An 18,758-nucleotide genomic window follows, 5' to 3' on the forward strand; every position below is an offset into this window, starting at 1 on the left:
ATCAACAGATCTTACAACTCCCAAATTATAGAGAAAATAAGAGGGAATGACAAAATGAAACCAAAGGAAGGCAGAAAGAAAAACAAGAAAAAAAAATTACAAAATGAGATAAAGTGGAAATTTAGATGACAGGAATACATCCAAACATAATGTTATTACTAAAACTTATGTAAAGAGATGAATTTCCAGTTAAAAAGATTATCACCTGTATTAATAGAAATTCACGCATATGCTGTTTACAAGGGATGCATTAGCATGAAAAGGTTGAAGGAAAAGAATGGAAAAAAATAAACTAGGTAAACACAAAAATAAAAGCTGATAGAACTTTATTAATATCAGATAAAACAGACTCCAAACAAAAGACATTACTAATGATACTACATAATGCAAAAAAAAATTCAATTTACTAGACAATATAACAATTTTAAACTTATGCTCCCAGTTGCAGCTTTAAAATACATAAAGCAAAAGATCAACAGAGTTATAAGGAAAAACAGACAAATTCATCGTCAGAATGAGAGATTTTAAAACACCATTTCCTAAATAGATAGTTGTAGAGATAAATCAGTAAGGATAAAAATGATTTTAGTAATATAATTAACAAGCTAGGTCTGATGGACACAGGCAGAATCTTGTACCCAATGAATAGCACCCTTGTTATAGTCACAAAATTTATGGCACCTTTATTCATGATAGCTCAAAATAGAAACAACCTAAATGCCCATCAAATAGGAAATGGATAAACAAAGTGTGGTTCAGCCATATAATAGCATATTATCCAGTCACAGAAAGGAATGAAGTACTAATGCATGCTACAAAATGAACGTCGAAGACCTGCTCAGTTAAAGAAGCCAGGCACCTATGGGGCGCCTGGGTGGCACAGCGGTTAAGCGTCTGCCTTCGGCTCAGGGTGTGATCCCGGCGTTCTGGGATCGAGCCCCACATCAGGCTCCTCCACTGTGAGCCTGCTTCTTCCTCTCCCACTCCCCTGCTTGTGTTCCCTCTCTCCCTGGCTGTCTCTATCTCTGACGAATAAATAAATAAAATCTTTAAAAAAAAAAAAAAAAAAAAAAGAAGCCAGGCACCTAATGTCATAGTATTTGATTCCATTTATATGCAATGTACTGAACAGACAAATCCACAAGGAAAGAAAATAGATTTAGTGGTTGTCAGAGGCAAGGAGGAGAGGAAATGGAGAGTACCTGGTTAATGGGTATGGTTTTCTTTTTGGGGTAATAAAAATATTCTGGAGTTAGGTTTAGGTATGAGCGATGGCTGAACAACTTTGTGAATATACCAAAAACCCCCAGGGGCACCTGGGTGGCGCAGTTGTTAAGCGTCTGCCTTCGGCTCAGGGCATGATCCCAGCGTTCTGGAATCGAGCCCCACATCAGGCTCCTCCGCTATGAGCCTGCTTCTTCCTCTCCCACTCCCCCTGCTTGTGTTCCCTCTCTCGCTGGCTGTCTAATAAATAACTAAAATCTTTAAAAAAAACCCTGAATTCTATACTTTATCATTTATTAATTTTTTTTTTAAGTAGGCTCCACGCCCAGCGTGGAGCCCAACGCAGGCTTGAATTCACAACCCTGACATCAAGACTGGAGAAGATGTCAAGAGTTGGATGCTTAATCAACTGAGCCACCCAGGCGCTCCTGAATTCTACACTTTAAAAGACTGTGTGAATTGTATCTCAATTGAAAAAATATATATATACACATATATATATATTACATAGTATTAAGAACAAATCTAGTAACACTTTGCAGAATCTTTATAAAAAAAATCTAAAGCTTTGCTAAAATAATTTAAAGACTTAAATAAATGATGACACACCAAATTCAAAGACTGAGATAATCATTATCACAATTATGTTAATTTTCCAAAATATGACTGATTCAGAGTCCATGCAATTTCAATAAAACTTCAACAATTTTTTTTGTGCTTGACTTAACACAATGTATAAATGTCTAAGAAAAGAGCCGAGAATAATCAATAACCAGTGTTTTCCTTACTTGATAAAGAATTATAAAGCCATAATAATTAAGCAGGAATAAAATAGCCGAGTAATAGATAAGCCGGCCAAAACAAAAGAACAGACTAAAGGGCCAGAAAGGGACCCGTAAGTACACGGAAATGGTGTGAGCATTGATGGTGCAGACGAATGTGGAGAGGATGGCCACTTCAAGGTGCTGCTTATCTGTTAGGAAACAAAATAGAACCCTACCTCACAGAAGACACAAAAACCAATCCGAGCTACCTTAAAGGCTTGTATGTGAAAGACAAAACTATTAAACTTTTAGAAGAAAATATAAGAGTGTCTTTATAATCTTTGGATAAGAGGGATTTCTGCAACAAGACACAATGACAAACCACAAAATTAAAGAGTACTCAATTTGATTATATTAAAATAATCTTCTGTTCATCAAGACACCATAAAGAATGAAAACAGCCTCATAGAAGAGAAGATACTTGAGGGGCGCCTGGGTGGCACAGCGGTTAAGCGCCTGCCTTCAGCTCAGGGCGTGATCCCGGCATTACGGGATCGAGCCCCACATCAGGCTCCTCCACTATGAGCCTGCTTCTTCCTCNTTAAAAAAAAAAAAAAAAAAAAAAAAAAAAAAAAAAAAAGAAGAGAAGATACTTGTGACAAATATAACCAAAGTGGATTAGTACCCAGAATATATAAAAAAAACTTCTAGAAATATGAAAATGACAAACAACTCAAGAGAAAAATGGACAAAAGATTTGAAAAGACACAAAAGAAACAAAAATGGTACATGCCATATGAATCTTCAGTCTCTTTCTTTAAAGAAACAAACTCAAACCACCAAATGAGAAAACACTATTTACCTACTGGACTGATAAATATTAAGGCGGCAAATTATTATCAAATTGGAAACCTTCCAAATGTGATGCTTTCTTACCTTGTAATAGGCCTTTGCATTGTTAAAAAGCAGCTGGAAGTCAGCAGTCAGCAGATTCACATCATCATACTCTTCCATTTTTAGCTTTTGTTGGATTTTCATCAAATCAATGGGCTGAGAAACCACTTCATAATAGTCTGGTTGATTTCTGTTATAATTTTTTTAAAAAAGGTATTAGTCCAAAGCCCATATAAAATTATATTTCGAAACTACTTATGGTCGTGTCCAACATTCCAAGTGATAGAACATACTAGACTTACTCCGATTATTAGAACTAAAAGAGAGTAACAAAAGCAAGGTGCAGTAAGCAAGCCCTTTTCTAAGTATATATTAGCAACACAAAAACCTAACACAGCATCTGTGATGGTCATTTTTATGCTAAATGTTTAAGATTTAGGGCATCAGCACTAAAACAATGTCACTGGCATCTTCTGCAAATGAAAATAACTTACCTTTTGTGTTGTTCAAGAGTAGCTGAAAACAGATTCACGTTTCAAAGCTCTTTACAAACTTACACAATGGACTCTCTCTTCACTTAGTGACCACAGAACTTTTCCTGCCAGGTACTATCAAGCGTCTATTATATATACTGCTCTAATACCAATGACTAAACCCACAGAGGAGAGAGAGGAAGTTGTTGGCACAAGGAGCTTATCAAAGATAAAAGGGTGTAAGACATAAACAAACATGACCAAACTATTTAAAGAAAAAAGAAAAACAAACCCAAACACATAGAGTATGATAAACAAGAAATCCAGGATAGTGATTATCTCTTGGAGGGGAGGGATAGTGAGGGTCACACAGGAAACTTCAAAGGTGGTTATAAATGATAATTTCTTAAGTTGTGTTTTGGGTTCATGGATGTTTAGTATTATTCTCTCTGGCTTCTCTTTTAAAAATTTTATTTAAATTCAATTAATTAACATATAGTGTATTATTAGTTTCAGGGGTAGAGTCCAGTGATTCATCAGTTGTATATAACACCCAGTGCTCATTACATCACTTGCCCTCCTTAATGCCCATCACCACCTCTGGTTTTTTTCCAATGAGATTTCACAAAACAAGTAAACCTCCTCAAAAATTATTTCAGTGACTATTTCTCTCAATTCTCCCTCAGGCGTAGATAGTTAACTCCATTCTAGATGTGTAAGAAATAAGTAATTACAAAGAATGTCACATCATTAAGGCTTTAATCTCCCTTGGGACCTTGGCTGACATGCTATAGCCATATATGTAGTATATATTTCATTTTTAAAACCTTTTTATTCTGATATAAAAATTGCAAGAGTAATACAACCCATGTTTTTTTGAACCATTTGAAAGTAAGCTGCTGACATGAGGTCCTATCACCCTTGAATAATTTAGTATTTCCTATAAACAAGGACCATAGCTCAATCATCAAAATCAGGAAACTGACTCTGATACAGTACCACCATTTAATCCTCAGACCCCATTCATATTCTGTAACTGTTGAGAATCATGTGATGCATTTAGTTATATTTCTTTAGTTTCTTTCATTCCAAAGCAGGTCCTCAGTCTTTCTTCAACTTTCAAGATCTTGATACTTTTGAATAACTTATAGGCCAGTTATTTTATAGGGTGTCCCTCAAGTTGACTTCGTCTGTTTTCCTGATGAATAAATGCAGGCTATGCTTCGGCAGGACTATGACAAAAATGATGCTACATTCATCACACTGAATCCTCTCATGTGCCTCCTGATAGCATCTGCCAAACTTTTCAACTGACCAAGTTACTGTTTCTCTCCTTGTACTTTACAGAGCAGTGCTTCCAGACTATATAAAAGCCCATTCCTAACCAATTTACTCATTTATTTATATCAATATGAATCTCCGGATTCCTATTTGGAAGTCATTAAAACCCATTACATTAATTATTCTGATGCTCAAACTGCTCAAAGTTGGGCCAGGAGTCCTTTCAAGATGGTTTGTATTCTCTATGTGCTTTTGACAGGTTCCCATCACCCTTTGGACATCTGCTTACTTTCTGGCAGCCTAAGATGTTACAGGTTCATCTTGTACTTTCTTTGCCCTTAAAATCAGCCATTTCCCCAAAGAACTCAAGCTCCCTGCAAAGGTAAATGGTATTTAAAAAGGAAGTCCAAGGTGCTGCATGTGCTCAAGTATACTGGTGTGTCACCACTCCCAGGCTGTCTCAATGGACAAAGATGGGGACAGACAAATACTCACTCATATCTATATTTCTATTATCTACATATGTTGGGAGCCATGAATTCACACCAACATTTCCAATTCCAATCCTACACCACAGGGTTCAATCTAGTTTCCTTTCCCTATCTGTACTCCCTTTCTCAAATAAGGAGAAGCCTGAGTCCCATTATTCACAATGTATTTACTAACATGATTGGTTTCCTGTACATAACCAATCTCCTCTTGCTGCTGTCTACTTCCATCCCATAATGCTTTTCCTCCTCTCACTAAGGCTATGACTCCTTGCCCTGGGCTTGGCCACACCCCATGTGGATGCCCTCCTTACCCCTCCCATGACAGACCACTGCCACCACTACTCCCCCAACATGGACGTCACCCTCCCTCCACTTAGGCCTTAACACGCTGTGCCAGGAAGTCCTTCAACATAAACCCCCTATTTACCACACACAGGCTCTGACACTCCGTGATGTGATACTGCTACTATCCACAACCCTCCCCACAACACCCCACCACCTGTTTTCCTGGCAGATGCCAAGTTTGCTCAGTCTCACCTAATGGCTTTTGGATTAAATTCTTCAGGAAGGGAAAGAAGAGGAAAAATAAATTGAGTTTTTTTTTTAGTGAACTATGAAATTAAGTATGAGGGGATAAAAGGAGTACTCATTCTACTATTTGGACAAAGTGCAAGAACATAAAGGTCTCTGTGAGTAACAACAAAGGACCATCCAGGCCTAATGTCAATGCTGTCAGTGGTGCCAAGGGACTTTCCCAGGGTGAGCGTTAAGGCTTTGTTAACCTGATATCCATGATGGCTCTCTCCACCTGGGCCTGATGGGCCCCCTGCTCCTTGCTGAGGCTGGACCTCAGCAGCCTCTCAGGCTTGGAGGATTATCTGTGGACAACTGAGAACCCAATGAGGACACGTGCCTAGGAGGAACACCCTCTCCCAGAAGCTCTGTGAGAGGGCTCCTTACCACAGACTTACCACACAGACAAAAGGGAGATCAGGATCTCATCATTCCACTCTGTGTGATAAGGTCAAAACAAGGGCCTCCCCTTTTCAAAGTGAAAGAGTTCTACTAATTTTTTCCACTTAAAACAACACGCAGGAAAGTGTAAGATAATAGAAGTTGTCCCTACTGATCCAGAGATAAAAGCACTATTAGGATGCTTTCAGACTTCCATGCACACGTATACACAAGCAGGACTGTGCAGTGCAAGTTCTTGCACAACAGCTTTTCTCTTTCAATAACAGGCGAAGGCACCCTGCCATGATATGGCCACAGAATAGCCAAACTGTAACTGACACTTTAAACCAGAAAAGTGAGAAATACTGGGCCTGATATGCGGAGGCTGCTGGCTGCCCCCAAACTCATTTTCCCTTATCCCCAGGACGGCAGCATTCTGAGCTGCTATGTGACTACTAAAGAGCATCTTCTCCAGTCTTGCTGCAGCTAAGTTCTGGCCAATACAAGAGCTGAAGTGTACCACACAAAGGTCACATCCTTAACATGCCTTCTTTATCCTATGGGCTGGAAGACAGCTATGGTGCGGAGCCATCTCAGACCAAGGACAGCAGAGGAAAAAGACAGTACCTAGGCCCTGAGGATTTTATAGAACAGAACTTTTATATGAGAAAAAACAACTTTTCTTGTTTCAAGCATTGTTAATTTAGATGTCTTAGCACAAGTAGCTTAATATACTAATCAAAACAAAGTCTCAAAAAGAGATTCACAATTGCGTAGCTCTGAGCATTACGGCTTCCCACAAACTCTTAAGAAAGCATACACATTCCAGAGGGGTAGGGTGCCCTCAGGCACAGCACAGGGGGAAGGCAATCAGTGCTCATAGGGTACTGCAACTTGGAGGCTAGAACACAGTGCTCTAGCACCCCAAGGCCTACATCCTCCACCCCTCGGGACTAGCCTGCTGGTGGGAAGCAGGCAGCAGAGGGCAGTCCTTTTCTACGAGGAATTTATACTGTGTACTCCAGTACAACATTGCTCCTCTCTACAGCATACCAGTTAAGAGTACGGGTTCTAGAATCAGAAAGACTTGAGTCTGTACCCTGGTTACCCTTCAGTAGTTCTAAGAACGTGTGCAAGTTTTCATCTATAAACCACAATTAATAATACTTTTCAACTTTAAACAATATAAGGAAGTGCTTAGCACGGTATCTAGCATGTGGTAAACAATAAATATGGGCTTTTATTATCATATGCTAATTAAATGACAACTTTTAAAAGACTGTTATGATAAACCAACTGAAATCTGGAGACAGTTACCCATTTAAAAAAGAGCCCTTCTTCTCTGGCCATGACTAATTCACATCCTTTAATTTAGGATGCCGATACTGCATTCTGCTCTGTGAGGTGAGAAGCCTGACTTCAGCTCAACCTTCAGCTTGTTCACGACCCACTGTGGCATGAACAGTCACTAATGAATCTAAATCTTTAGTTAACTTATTATACTTGTTTCCTAAAGCTGCTGTAACAAATTACCACAGACTTAATGGCTTAAAGCAACAAATGTCTTATCTTACAGAAGTCCCAACTGGGTCTCGCTGAGCTAAAAAAGCAAGGTGCTGGTGTTCCTTCTGGAGGTTCTAGGGAAGAATCCATTTCCTCACCTTTTCCAGCTACTAGAGGCTGCCTGCATTCATCTGCTTGTAGCCCCCTTCCTCCATCTTCAAAGTCAGGAGTGCGGTATCTTCAAATCCCTCTCTGACTCTGACTCTTCTGCCTCCCCTCCTCCCTGTTTAAGGACCCTTGTGATTACACTGAGCCCAACTGGATAAACCCGGAAAATCTCTCCAAGTCAAAGTTAGTTAATTAAGACATTTAATTTTTCTCTGGCATGTAATCCAACATATTCATAGATCCTAGGGGTTGGAACATGGACATACTTGGGGGCCATTATTCTGTCTACTACACTTATGTATGTTTTCAGAATAACGTCAACTGCCAGAGTCAGAAGGGAATTGTGATGTTACTTTGATAGCAAGACAGGAAAGAAGATCTAGTCAGGGAGAACATACCCTCTGCAGGAAGGTGTATGCAATGTGCATATTGGGCCAGTAATTTGTTTTGCTTCACTGGACCACAGAAGTCAAACACAAAAGTAGGGGGACAAAGAAAAAAAGCAAATGAAAATAATGACTGTGGCCTCTGTGCATTTCGAAAACAGATTCCTTTTAACGATGATAGCTACAACTTCACTGCTATCTTAAAAACCATAAGTGATTTTTAAAAATATGCTTCATTCTCAAGGAACTAGAGAAAGAAGAACATAATAAACCCAGAGCAAGCAGGAAGAATGAAATAATATACAAAGCAGAGGTTAAATAAACCAGAAAATAGAAAAACAAAAAAAAAATCAATAAATAAGAGTTGGTTTTTTAAAAAGTCAACATAATTGACAAACCCTTATCTGGATGAACTAAAAAAAAAAAGAAGACTCAAATAAAATCAGAAATGAAAGACAGGACATTACAACCAACGCCACAGAAATAAAAAGGATTATAAAAGAATACTATGAATCGTATGCCAATAAAGTGGATAACCTAGAAGAAATGGATAAATTCCTAGAAACATAAAACCTATCAACACTGAGTATGAAGAAACAGAAAACCCAAACAGACCTATAACTGGTACAGAGACTAAACCAGTAATCAAAAATCTTCCAGCAAAACTACTGGGTATTTACACACACACAAAAAAAAAAAAAAAAAAAAAAAAATCAAAGGGATACATACACTCCCATGTTTATTGCAGTATTATTTACAATAGCCAATTATGGAAGCAGCCCAAGTGTCCATTGATATATGAATGGATAAAGAAGATGTGGTAATATATATGCAATTGAGTATTACTCATCCATAAAAAGAACAAAATCTTGCCATTTGCAACAACATGGATGGAGCCAGAGTATAATGCTGAGTGAAATAAGCTAGAGAAAAACAAATACTGTATGATTTCACTCATATGTGGAATTTAAGAAACAACAAGTGACCAAAGGGGAAAAAAGAGAGAGACAAACCAAGAATGAGACTCTTAACTATAAAGAACGAACTGATGGTTATCAGAGTGGAGATGGGTAAGGGGATGAGTGAAAAAGGTGATAGGGATTAAAGAGTATACTTATTGTGATAAGCATGGAGTAATGTACAGAATTGTTGAATCACTACATTGTACACCTGAAACGAATTTAACACTGTATGTTAACAATACTGGAATTTAGGGGCGCCTGGGTGGCACAGTGGTTAAGCGTCTGCCTTCGGCTCAGGGCGTGATCCCGGCGTTATGGGATCGAGCCCCACATCAGGCTCTTCCGCTATGAGCCTGCTTCTTCCTCTCCCACTCCCCTTGCTTGTGTTCCCTCTCTCGCTGGCTGTCTCTATCTCTGTCGAATAAAGAAATTAAAAAATCTTTAAAAAAAAAAAAAAAAAAAAACAATACTGGAATTTAAAATTTTAATTAAAAAAAAAAATCTCCTAGCAAAGAGAAGTCCTGGACCTAATAATGGCTTCACTGGTGAATTCTACCAAACACTTAAAGAACATTAATCCTTCTCAAACTTTTCCCGAAAAATTGGAGAAAAAACTTATTTTTTCTGTTAAGCCACCAATACTGATATCAAAGCCAGCAAAGACACTACAAGAAAACTACAGTCCGACATCCCTTATGAACGCTGATATAAAAATCCTCAACAAAATACTAGCAAAATGAATTCAGCAGCATATTAAAAGGATTATACACCATAAACGAGAGGGATTTATTCCTGCAATTCAAGGATGATTCAACCTATGAAAATTGATAAAGTAACACATCATAGTAACGAATGAAGGAAAATAACCGAGTGATCACCTCGAAGAATCTGACAAAATTCAATACCCTTTCATGATAAAACTCTCCACAAATTAGGTATAGATGTAAAGTACCCCAACATAATAAAGACCATATATGAAAAGCCCACAGCTACCATCATACTTAAAATGGTGAAAGACTGAAAACTTTTCCTCTAAGTTTAGAAACAAAACAAGGATGCTTGCTCTCACCACTTTTTTTCAATATATTACTGGAAGTCCTAGCCAGAACCATTAGGCAACAAAAAGAAAAGGCCTTCTAATAGAAAAGGAAGAAATAAAGTTATCTCTGTTCACAGATGACATGATCTCATATGCAGAAAACTCTAAAGATTAAAGAAAAAAAAGGTAGAATAAATGAATTCAGCAAAGTTGCAGTATACAGAATTAACACACACAAAAATCAGTTGCATTTCAATACACTAACAGTGAACAATCCAAAAAGGAAGAAAATAATTCGATTTACAGTAGCATCAAAAGAAAAAAAAACTTACAAATAAACCTAAACAAAAAGGTGAAAAACTTGTACACTGAAAACTGTGTAAAAATTACACAAATTACAGAAAAATTTCTGTAAGAAATTAAGGACACAAACAAATGGAAAGGTAGCCCATGTTCATGGATTAGAAAACTTACACATTGTTAAGACACCAATACTCCCAAAGCTATCTACAGATTCAACGCAACACCTATCAAAATCCCAACAGCATTTTTTGCAGAAACAGAAAAATCCATCCTGAAATTTGTATGGAATTTCAAATAGCCCCAGATAGCCAAACCTATCCTGAAAAAGGACAAAGTTGGAAGACTGTACTACGGTTCTTCAGAGAAACATAGGAAAGAGATGTATACACAAACACACATAATATACACATACACAGACACACCCACACATATGAGATATATTACAGGAATTGGCTCATGTGATTATGGAGGCCAAGAAGTCCAGAATCTGTCACCTGCCAGAGAACTGGAAAAGCCAGTGGTACAACTCAGTATGACTTTGAAGGCCCAAGAACTAGGAGCTCTGAGATCCAAAGGCAGGAGCAGATGGATGTCTCAGCTCAGAGAGCACTAATTCATCCTTCCTTCCTCCTTTCGGTCTATTCAAGGCCGTAGGGGATTGGATGACTCAACTGCACTGGTTAAGGCCATCTTCTCTACTCAGTCTTCTATTCAGATGCTAATCTCTGCCAGAGACATCCTCATAGACACAGGTATCTGGGCATTCCTTAGCCCAGTCAAGTTGACACATAAAATTAACCATCAGAAGTACTTTTCTGATTTTAAAACTTACTACAGAACTACAAATGTGGCAAGGACGTGGAGAAATTGGAACCCTTGTACACTCTTGGTAGGAATATAAAATGGTGCAGTGGTATGGAAAACAGTATGGTGATTCCTCAAAAAATTAAAAATAGAATTACTATAAGATCCAGCAAAGCAACTTTTGGGTATATATCCAAAAGAACTGAAAGCACCATCAAAGAGGGATTTACATACCCATGTTCACTGAAGCACTACTCACAAGAGCCAAGAGGTAAAAGCAACTCAAGTGTTTATCAATGGATGAATAAACAAAAGATGGTACAGCCATACAATGGAATATTATTCAGCCATAAAAAGGAAGGAAATCCTGCCATATGCTACAACATGGATGACCACTGAAACCATTATGCTAAGTGAAAGAAGGCGACACAAAAGACAACCACTGTTATGATTCCACTTATATAAGACCCCGAACATAGTCAAATTTAGAGAAACAAAAAGTGTAACGGTGGCTGCCAGGGGCTGGGGGCAGGAGGAAAGAAATAAGGAGTTTGGCAATGGATACGGAATTTCAATTTTGCAATATGAAAAAGTTTTGGAGATCTGTTGTACAACAATATGAATAAACTCTTAATGAACTGTACACTTAAAATGTAATATGTATAAATTTTATGCTGTATTTTACAATAAAAAAAAATTTTTTTTTTTAAATATGCTTCACTACATCCTGACAATTAAAACTACAATCTGGACCCCAGTATCCTTTAAGTCGTTCCTTCCAGAGGAAAACTCTATTACCAAGTGCTGTACACACGGACCCAGGACCAAATCCCTCCCACTCATCTCCAACTCACCTTCGTTTCGGTGCCCTAATGAAGAGCTCACAGAGAAGCCTGCCCTGCTCATCCTTATAGTCTCGGATGGTATTGTACAGTTCATGGCACACAGCAATCTATACACAGGAAAAGGTGAAAAAAATCACCAGAAACATGAACAGAAAGCCAGTGTAGGTATATGATTATCCTTAATAAAAACATATCCATAAAAGGCAAGTAGAGAAGAAAACAGATATATCCCCAAGTTCCCCGCAAGAACCCATCTGAAATATGCTGACAGTATTCCTTATTTAAAATAATTTAACTGCTTAGGGACACCTGGCTGGCTCAGTCAGAAGAGCATCCGACTCCTAATCTAGGGGTCATGAGTTCAAGCCCCACATTGGGTACAGAGATTACTTAAATAAACAAAACTTAAAAAAATTTAATTAAACACCTTGGTAACTTTCATCAGATTTATGCTACTCGTGATTGTTCTTTTCTCTTAAGCTAAATCAGTTCATACCACTCTCTTGGTTAAAATCATTCAAAAGAGGAGCTTCTTCCTACTGAGAGAATAAAATCTCAACTCCCAACATTGACCACAGCGTATGTAGGGTAACTACATACTGTGGCTGGGCAGACTTTGCCAGTCTCCTTCTTCCTCTTGACCATCTTTCTATAACCACAACACAACAAACCCATTCCTGACCTAGCTCCTCTGCGCTGGGTCCCTCTGCCGAGAACACCCTTTTCCAGTACTTTGTAGGGCCCGTGTCTTCCCATCACAGAGAAACCCCTCAAGGCTTGGGCCCAGGAAGCCCAAATCACCCAAACTTTTTTTCTTAGCGTTTATTATTTGCTGAAAGTACTTTATTATCTATTTGTTCATCTGTTTACATTCTGCTTCTGACACACTAGAATCTAACTCCATGTGAAAAATTGGCTTGTCTTACACATGGCTATATCCCAACCACCAGAACAGTGAGAGCTAGGCACATGACAAGCACACAGTTATTTGAATGGACGTATAATACGATATATGGATATTTTTTATTCTTTTTTTTGTCAAAAGGTGCAAACTTTCAGTTATTATGAGTAAGTACTGGGGACGTAACGTACAACATAACTATACTTAACACAGCTACTGTATGTTTGAAAGTTGTCACGAGAGTAGATCCTAAAAGTTCTCATTATAAGGAAAACAACATTTTTTTAGGTCATCTTTGGAGATGATGGATATTAAACTAATTGTGGCTTCATTTCATAATATATATAGATCAAATCATTACAGTGTACATCTTAAACTTATAGTTTTATATGTTAATTACATCTCAATAAAACAAGAAAAAATTTTTTGTTCAAATTTCTATTACATTGTCTGCCTTTCTCTGATCTGTAGAATTTATAAGCCCATTTGGTTATTTTTAATTAGAATTAAGTGCTTCAGCAGATTACACTTTTAGAAAAACATCTTTTCATCAAAACAGAAATAACTTTATGCAAATTTCTTATTCTAAATGCATACAGAGTAATTACTTTTTTTGAGAGCTCTTAAATATTCCTTTTATTTTTAAAATGTGTTACTGGGGGATGCCTGAGTGGCTCAGTTGGTTGGGTGTCCGACTCTTGGTTTCGGCCCAAGTCATGATCTCATGGTCATGGGACTGAGCCCCAAGGCGGAATCTGCCTGCTCAGTGTGGAGTCTGCTTGTCCCTCTCCCTCCCCTTTGGCCCCTCCCCCTGCTCCCTCTCTCTCTAAAATAAATGATATCTTAAAAAAAAAGTATTATTAAAGTATAGCTGACATACAATATTATTATGTTAGTTTCAGGTGACTCAACAATTCTATACATTGTTCGATGCCTACCACAGTAAGGGTAATCCCTGTCACCATATAATGTTATTACAACATTGCTGACTATATTCCTTATGCTGTACTTCTCATCTCTGTGACTTATTTATTTTATAACTGGAAGTTTATACCTCTTAATCCCCTTCACCTATTTCACCCACCCTCCACCCACCATTATTTCTTAATATTAAATTATATTATAACTGTTAAGACTGTTGACTAAATATACGCTTTCCATAAAAGAAAGATACGGATATTAAGCCAGAAGAAAAAGAAGTGGTGAGGCCTTGCATCTTAACTGCTTATCATTAAAGGAAGAGTAGGAAAAGCAGGCAGAAACTGTGTGATGCAAGTTACTCACAGGATCTACAGTTGGAAGATTGGAAAGTCTCCTCCTTTTCCTGCTTGGGCCTGGTGTGGATACAGAATGATGCCCGTCATCAAAGTCCCCGCTGACACTACTGGATGGGGAGGTAGCTCGTCTTCTCTTGGAACCCATGGAATCCAACTTCTTCTATAAGAAATAATCGGCCATGTTCATATACTTAAATTTAGACACTGCCACCAAGCCCTCAGCTAGCCACTTGCTACCCAGATTCTGGTTCACTTAGGAGGATATTTTAACTGTTGTAAAGAAACTTAACTGTCGGTTTTTTCAGTGGAAGTTCTGGACCTTGTTGCTTCAGCCCTTTCACTTACCAAAATGCTACACTTTCAACTCAGCTGGGGCAAATTCAACAAAAGTATACCCATTTTTATGTCACCAAGTTTGACCCAATCATGTCTGGTCCCAAATTTACTCCTCACTGGACTTTGAAAACCTACATGTAGGGGTACACCAGTGTGGAGGCACCATCCCTCAGGCCCTGAGGCAGCCAGGCAGGCCTCAGGGACAAAAGCCCCAAGGCAGTCACCTCTGAAGTCAGCAGCTCCGTCTGTTTTCCCCAGTGTGTCTAACAATTCTGATCATTTTCCAGGTGGGCCATGATGTGGAAAAAATAGAAATCGGTACCTGAGGCAAATGAGCAGTGCCAAAGTGTAGGGGACAGAGGACAATTAACCTTCTAGTATTTTAGATGAACTCTAAAATTAACACACTAAAAATGAATTTTCTCCATTCATTAAAGAAGGCCACAAAACATATCCCTGAAAAACAGCTAATGTGACTTACCATACCTATGTCAAAGTAGTAAAACTGCTATGAAACTTTTCTGTCAATCAGACTGACCTCCTTTTCAGTTATATGAGGTATTCTATTCCCATGAATTTTGAAATCATAGCTTTAAGTTTCAGCACATGATTTGGAATAGTACCTCAGAGGGAAACTTTTAGGTCCTAGCTGGCCTTTCAGAAACACATAAATATTTGCTGTCAGGTAGGCTGTCTAGTAACTAATGTTAACATGACTTTATAAATGTACACACTGACTGTAACACAAAAAATGCAACCGCTGAAATGATCGCTACAGCTAGAGGGAAAGGGTATATACCTGAGAAGGTCCTATAATGCTTATACAATTTAACAACAGTATCAAATAGTATACTGTGATTTCAAAGGTGTGTAAAGCTAAAAGAAAAAAACCAATCCCAGTTTCACTCATTAACAGTCAATGTCAGTAAACTAAGACACCAGCAGCTGAACGAATGGGTTGCCAGTAGGTATGGAGAGAAAAACTGGGGATCTCCAGGGAGAAATGAGGAGCAAAACAAACCAACAAATAGAACATTCTGGTAACCAACTAAGAAACAAGAGGAGTCTCCTATCTCTTCCGCTGAACTACCGTCCACATGGTATTTAAAAACAGCCTACCATGACGATATTCCTTCCTCTAGGCTTTGGTTTGTTATACAGTATATTAATTTGCAATTGGCTACAACTGGCTAAAAGGTTCAAAGCACTTAGGCCAAGGACAGCCAAGTGTTGATATTTTTTTTGTTTTATAAAAGGCTAATAAACTGGCCTCAATTCATTAAGATGAAGAAACTAAGGACCGAACCTCAATAAACAAGCTATGACAAGGACACAAGTGAATTTGATGAACATGACAAGGGAATCTTTATGGAAAGGATAACAAAATTTAAGAAAACTGGAAGGGAAAAGGCAAGGAAGGACAGAAAAGAGAAAAGGTGTAGATGATCAGTAATTTACCAGCTTTACCAGAGCACAACCAGCGCCTCGAAAAGCCAGTCTCCTCATTATGTCTGAAGGCCAAGTGAAGCCAGAGGGAGAAGGCAGGGCTTTAGAAGTGCTGATTCAGTGTTAATATATTCAAAACTGAAAGAGAAGAACAAGGCAGAGAAGGGGGAAATAAAAAAGAAAGGTCAGAAGGAGTAAAAATGAGTACGAATAGACAGAAAACATTCAAGTAGAACTGCTAAAGAAAGATAAGAGAACTGGAGAAAATAGCCATATCAGTTCTCTTGTGCCGAAATGCTGCAAAGGCTCAGGCACTAACAGTACCTGACATTTCTTTCCATTTAAAAACCAAATGCTTTTCATATGCTTAAAGATGGATCGCTGGGGTTCCCCTTTACTCACATGGAATGACTGTCAATTCCAGGAATGAAGCATGCCTGCCCAAATGCCCCCTAGTCAATAAGAGCAGAGTTCAATCACAGAGCTGGAATGGAGAGTGAACACATGTGGAAGGCTCACATGTGACACCAAGTGTTGGCAAGCTGGAACAAACCAAGAATGGCTCATGTGAATAGAGTCTGGAAAACTCTTCCCCCCCTAAAAAAAATTCAGAGAAAGACATTTCTTTCCAAAAGTCCTATCAGCACTGGAAAGACATCACACACAAGTTTAGAAAAATTAAAAACAAAGCCTTCGATCATTTTGGCAGGCGATCAAAATTACCTTCAGAAATAATCCACTGAAAAGCAAATGACAAAAATTGTAAATCGTTGGTGTGTGTATACCAGTTTAGACCACACAACATTCAAAACTCCTTAAATCATTAACTTTCTCTGGTAAAACAGGAAAAAGATGCAGCTTAAGGGTAATTTTCAATTATTTTCTTATCCAAAGGACACGTTCTTAAATGTATTTTGGAAGTTTGGCAATAAAGGCAATGTGGCTAGGTAGGTGGGAGAGGCAACAGGACTCGAGCTCAGAAGACCAAAACACGAGTCCCAAGTCCCCCACTTCGAATTATCTGTTTGACGTTGCTTGAGTCACAATCTCTTAGAGCTGTTTCTTCACTTCTAAAATGAGAACAGTCAGGTGTGCATATCTGCCTTAGATTACTGGGGCTGTGAAATGTACATGAAATCCCTGTGAAACTTCAAAGCACAACAAAGAAGTTTCAACTCTAGGATTAAATGCTCCCTGGGAACAGGAATAGCACTTTATTCATTTTTGTAGCTCTTGCTTATAGAATAGTATCTGGTATAGTATGAATGATCAATTTATCTTTTTAACAAACACATTAAAAGTATACATAAGTGGGACATTAAAAAAAGTTTGTGCGGTTTAAAAGGACTGTGAGCATCCCTTTAGCAATTCTTTTCCCAAGAAGAGGAAATATATTCTGGAACTCAAATACAAGTTTTAAAATGGCACTGATTACAGTCCCATATCCAAAAGTCTGACAACCAACAAATTACAGCGGACACTAACAAATAACTTTAAAATGCGCAGCTAGGAAAATATTAACTCATTATAGCCACATAGTGTATTTTGACAGTTTATAAACTAGTACTTCTTGCGATACTCAATACTGGAATATATTACAGTATTACATGAACCTCGGAAAACAGGATTTGAAGGGAAAAAAAACACCCTTAACATTGGCATTCACAGCTTTCTCTATTTATTCTATGCCTTGGTTGCCTATTTTTTTAAACAAAAGTATTAGACCATATGTATTGTTTTGCAACTTGTGTTTTAACAGGATTCTTCCAGATGTTCGGTGGCTTGATAATAGCCTATCATATATATGCCACAATTTACTAATCTTGGGATTTTGGGTAGAATATTAATATTTGAGGTATTTTGTATACCCAAAGCCAAAGAAAGCGATCAAGGCCCTTCCTTTTATCCACGCACATATTTGTTACTGTTTTCAATTGAAAATACTTCTTCAAAAGATACTTTCCTATCTTCCTTTGAATCTTAAAATACCGTCAATCTGTTAATCATAAAGCAAAACCATACTACTCTTAATGGAAAAACATCATTTCAAAATCATTTTCGAAGAGCCCTAGTTTTTTGGAATATAAGTTAATAAGAATGTTTTATTCCAACATATGTTCTATAACTATAGTATTAATTTCTATGTCTGCTATACTATGTATTTGCCATTTGTTTTTCAGTATTTCTTCTACATTTTGCCAATCTTATTTAAATCACCAATATCTGCTCAATCACAACAAAACCACGCTTGTTTCAGTAAAAAATCTTAAGAGATGGACATTAAAAACCAGGAAACGTACACAGTTTTAAAACCTCGATTTTTTTTTGTGGTGCTGCATAAAGATAGGATAAATATCTAGCCTCTACTATAAATACAAGTCCCATTGATAAAAACATTCGGTCTGAACACGGTCATCTAGAAGATGTAAAAAAAAAAAAAATTTTTTTTAAGTTAAAAAAAAAAATTCACTAGTTGAGTTTGCGTCCGAACCGTCAAGAAACAACAAAAAAAGGAGGCCCTGACCTGCGGAAGAAATGAAAGACTTTCCGGACCTGTCACTGGTACGGGGACTAAGGGAAACGTTGACAGCTTTGAAGCTGCCCGCGACGAGGGCTCGACCAGCCGCAGGGGCGGGAAAGAGGGAGCGGGTTGTTTCCGGGCCGAGGCGCGCCTTTGTCCCGGCCGGCAGGTGCGGCAAGACTGCCT

General features: G+C 38.1%; 1 protein-coding gene across 20 annotated transcripts in view; it reads right to left on the bottom strand.

Annotated features, from left to right (window-relative positions):
- Positions 1–18,758, bottom strand: part of PBRM1 (polybromo 1) — a 115,371-nt gene that overhangs the window by 96,072 nt on the left and 541 nt on the right. For 8 of the 20 annotated variants that reach the window (XM_034658449.1, XM_034658446.1, XM_034658445.1 and 5 more), the window contains exons 2-5: positions 16,064–16,189; positions 14,277–14,429; positions 12,101–12,198; positions 2,925–3,072 (exon numbers count right to left, since the gene is read on the bottom strand). In XM_034658449.1, the coding sequence (XP_034514340.1) occupies positions 2,925–3,072; positions 12,101–12,198; positions 14,277–14,429; positions 16,064–16,111 (447 nt within the window). In that variant the 5' untranslated portion in view covers positions 16,112–16,189. Of the gene's footprint in view, positions 1–2,924; positions 3,073–3,376; positions 3,531–12,100; positions 12,199–14,276; positions 14,430–16,063; positions 16,190–16,453; positions 16,594–18,758 lie in introns of those variants that run through there. The other 12 variants (XM_034658450.1, XM_034658448.1, XM_034658435.1 and 9 more) reach the window with 9 other exon arrangements.

The sequence above is a fragment of the Ailuropoda melanoleuca genome, chromosome 4 (genome assembly GCF_002007445.2).
Source record: "Ailuropoda melanoleuca isolate Jingjing chromosome 4, ASM200744v2, whole genome shotgun sequence".
In the NCBI taxonomy this organism is placed as follows: domain Eukaryota; kingdom Metazoa; phylum Chordata; class Mammalia; order Carnivora; family Ursidae; genus Ailuropoda; species Ailuropoda melanoleuca.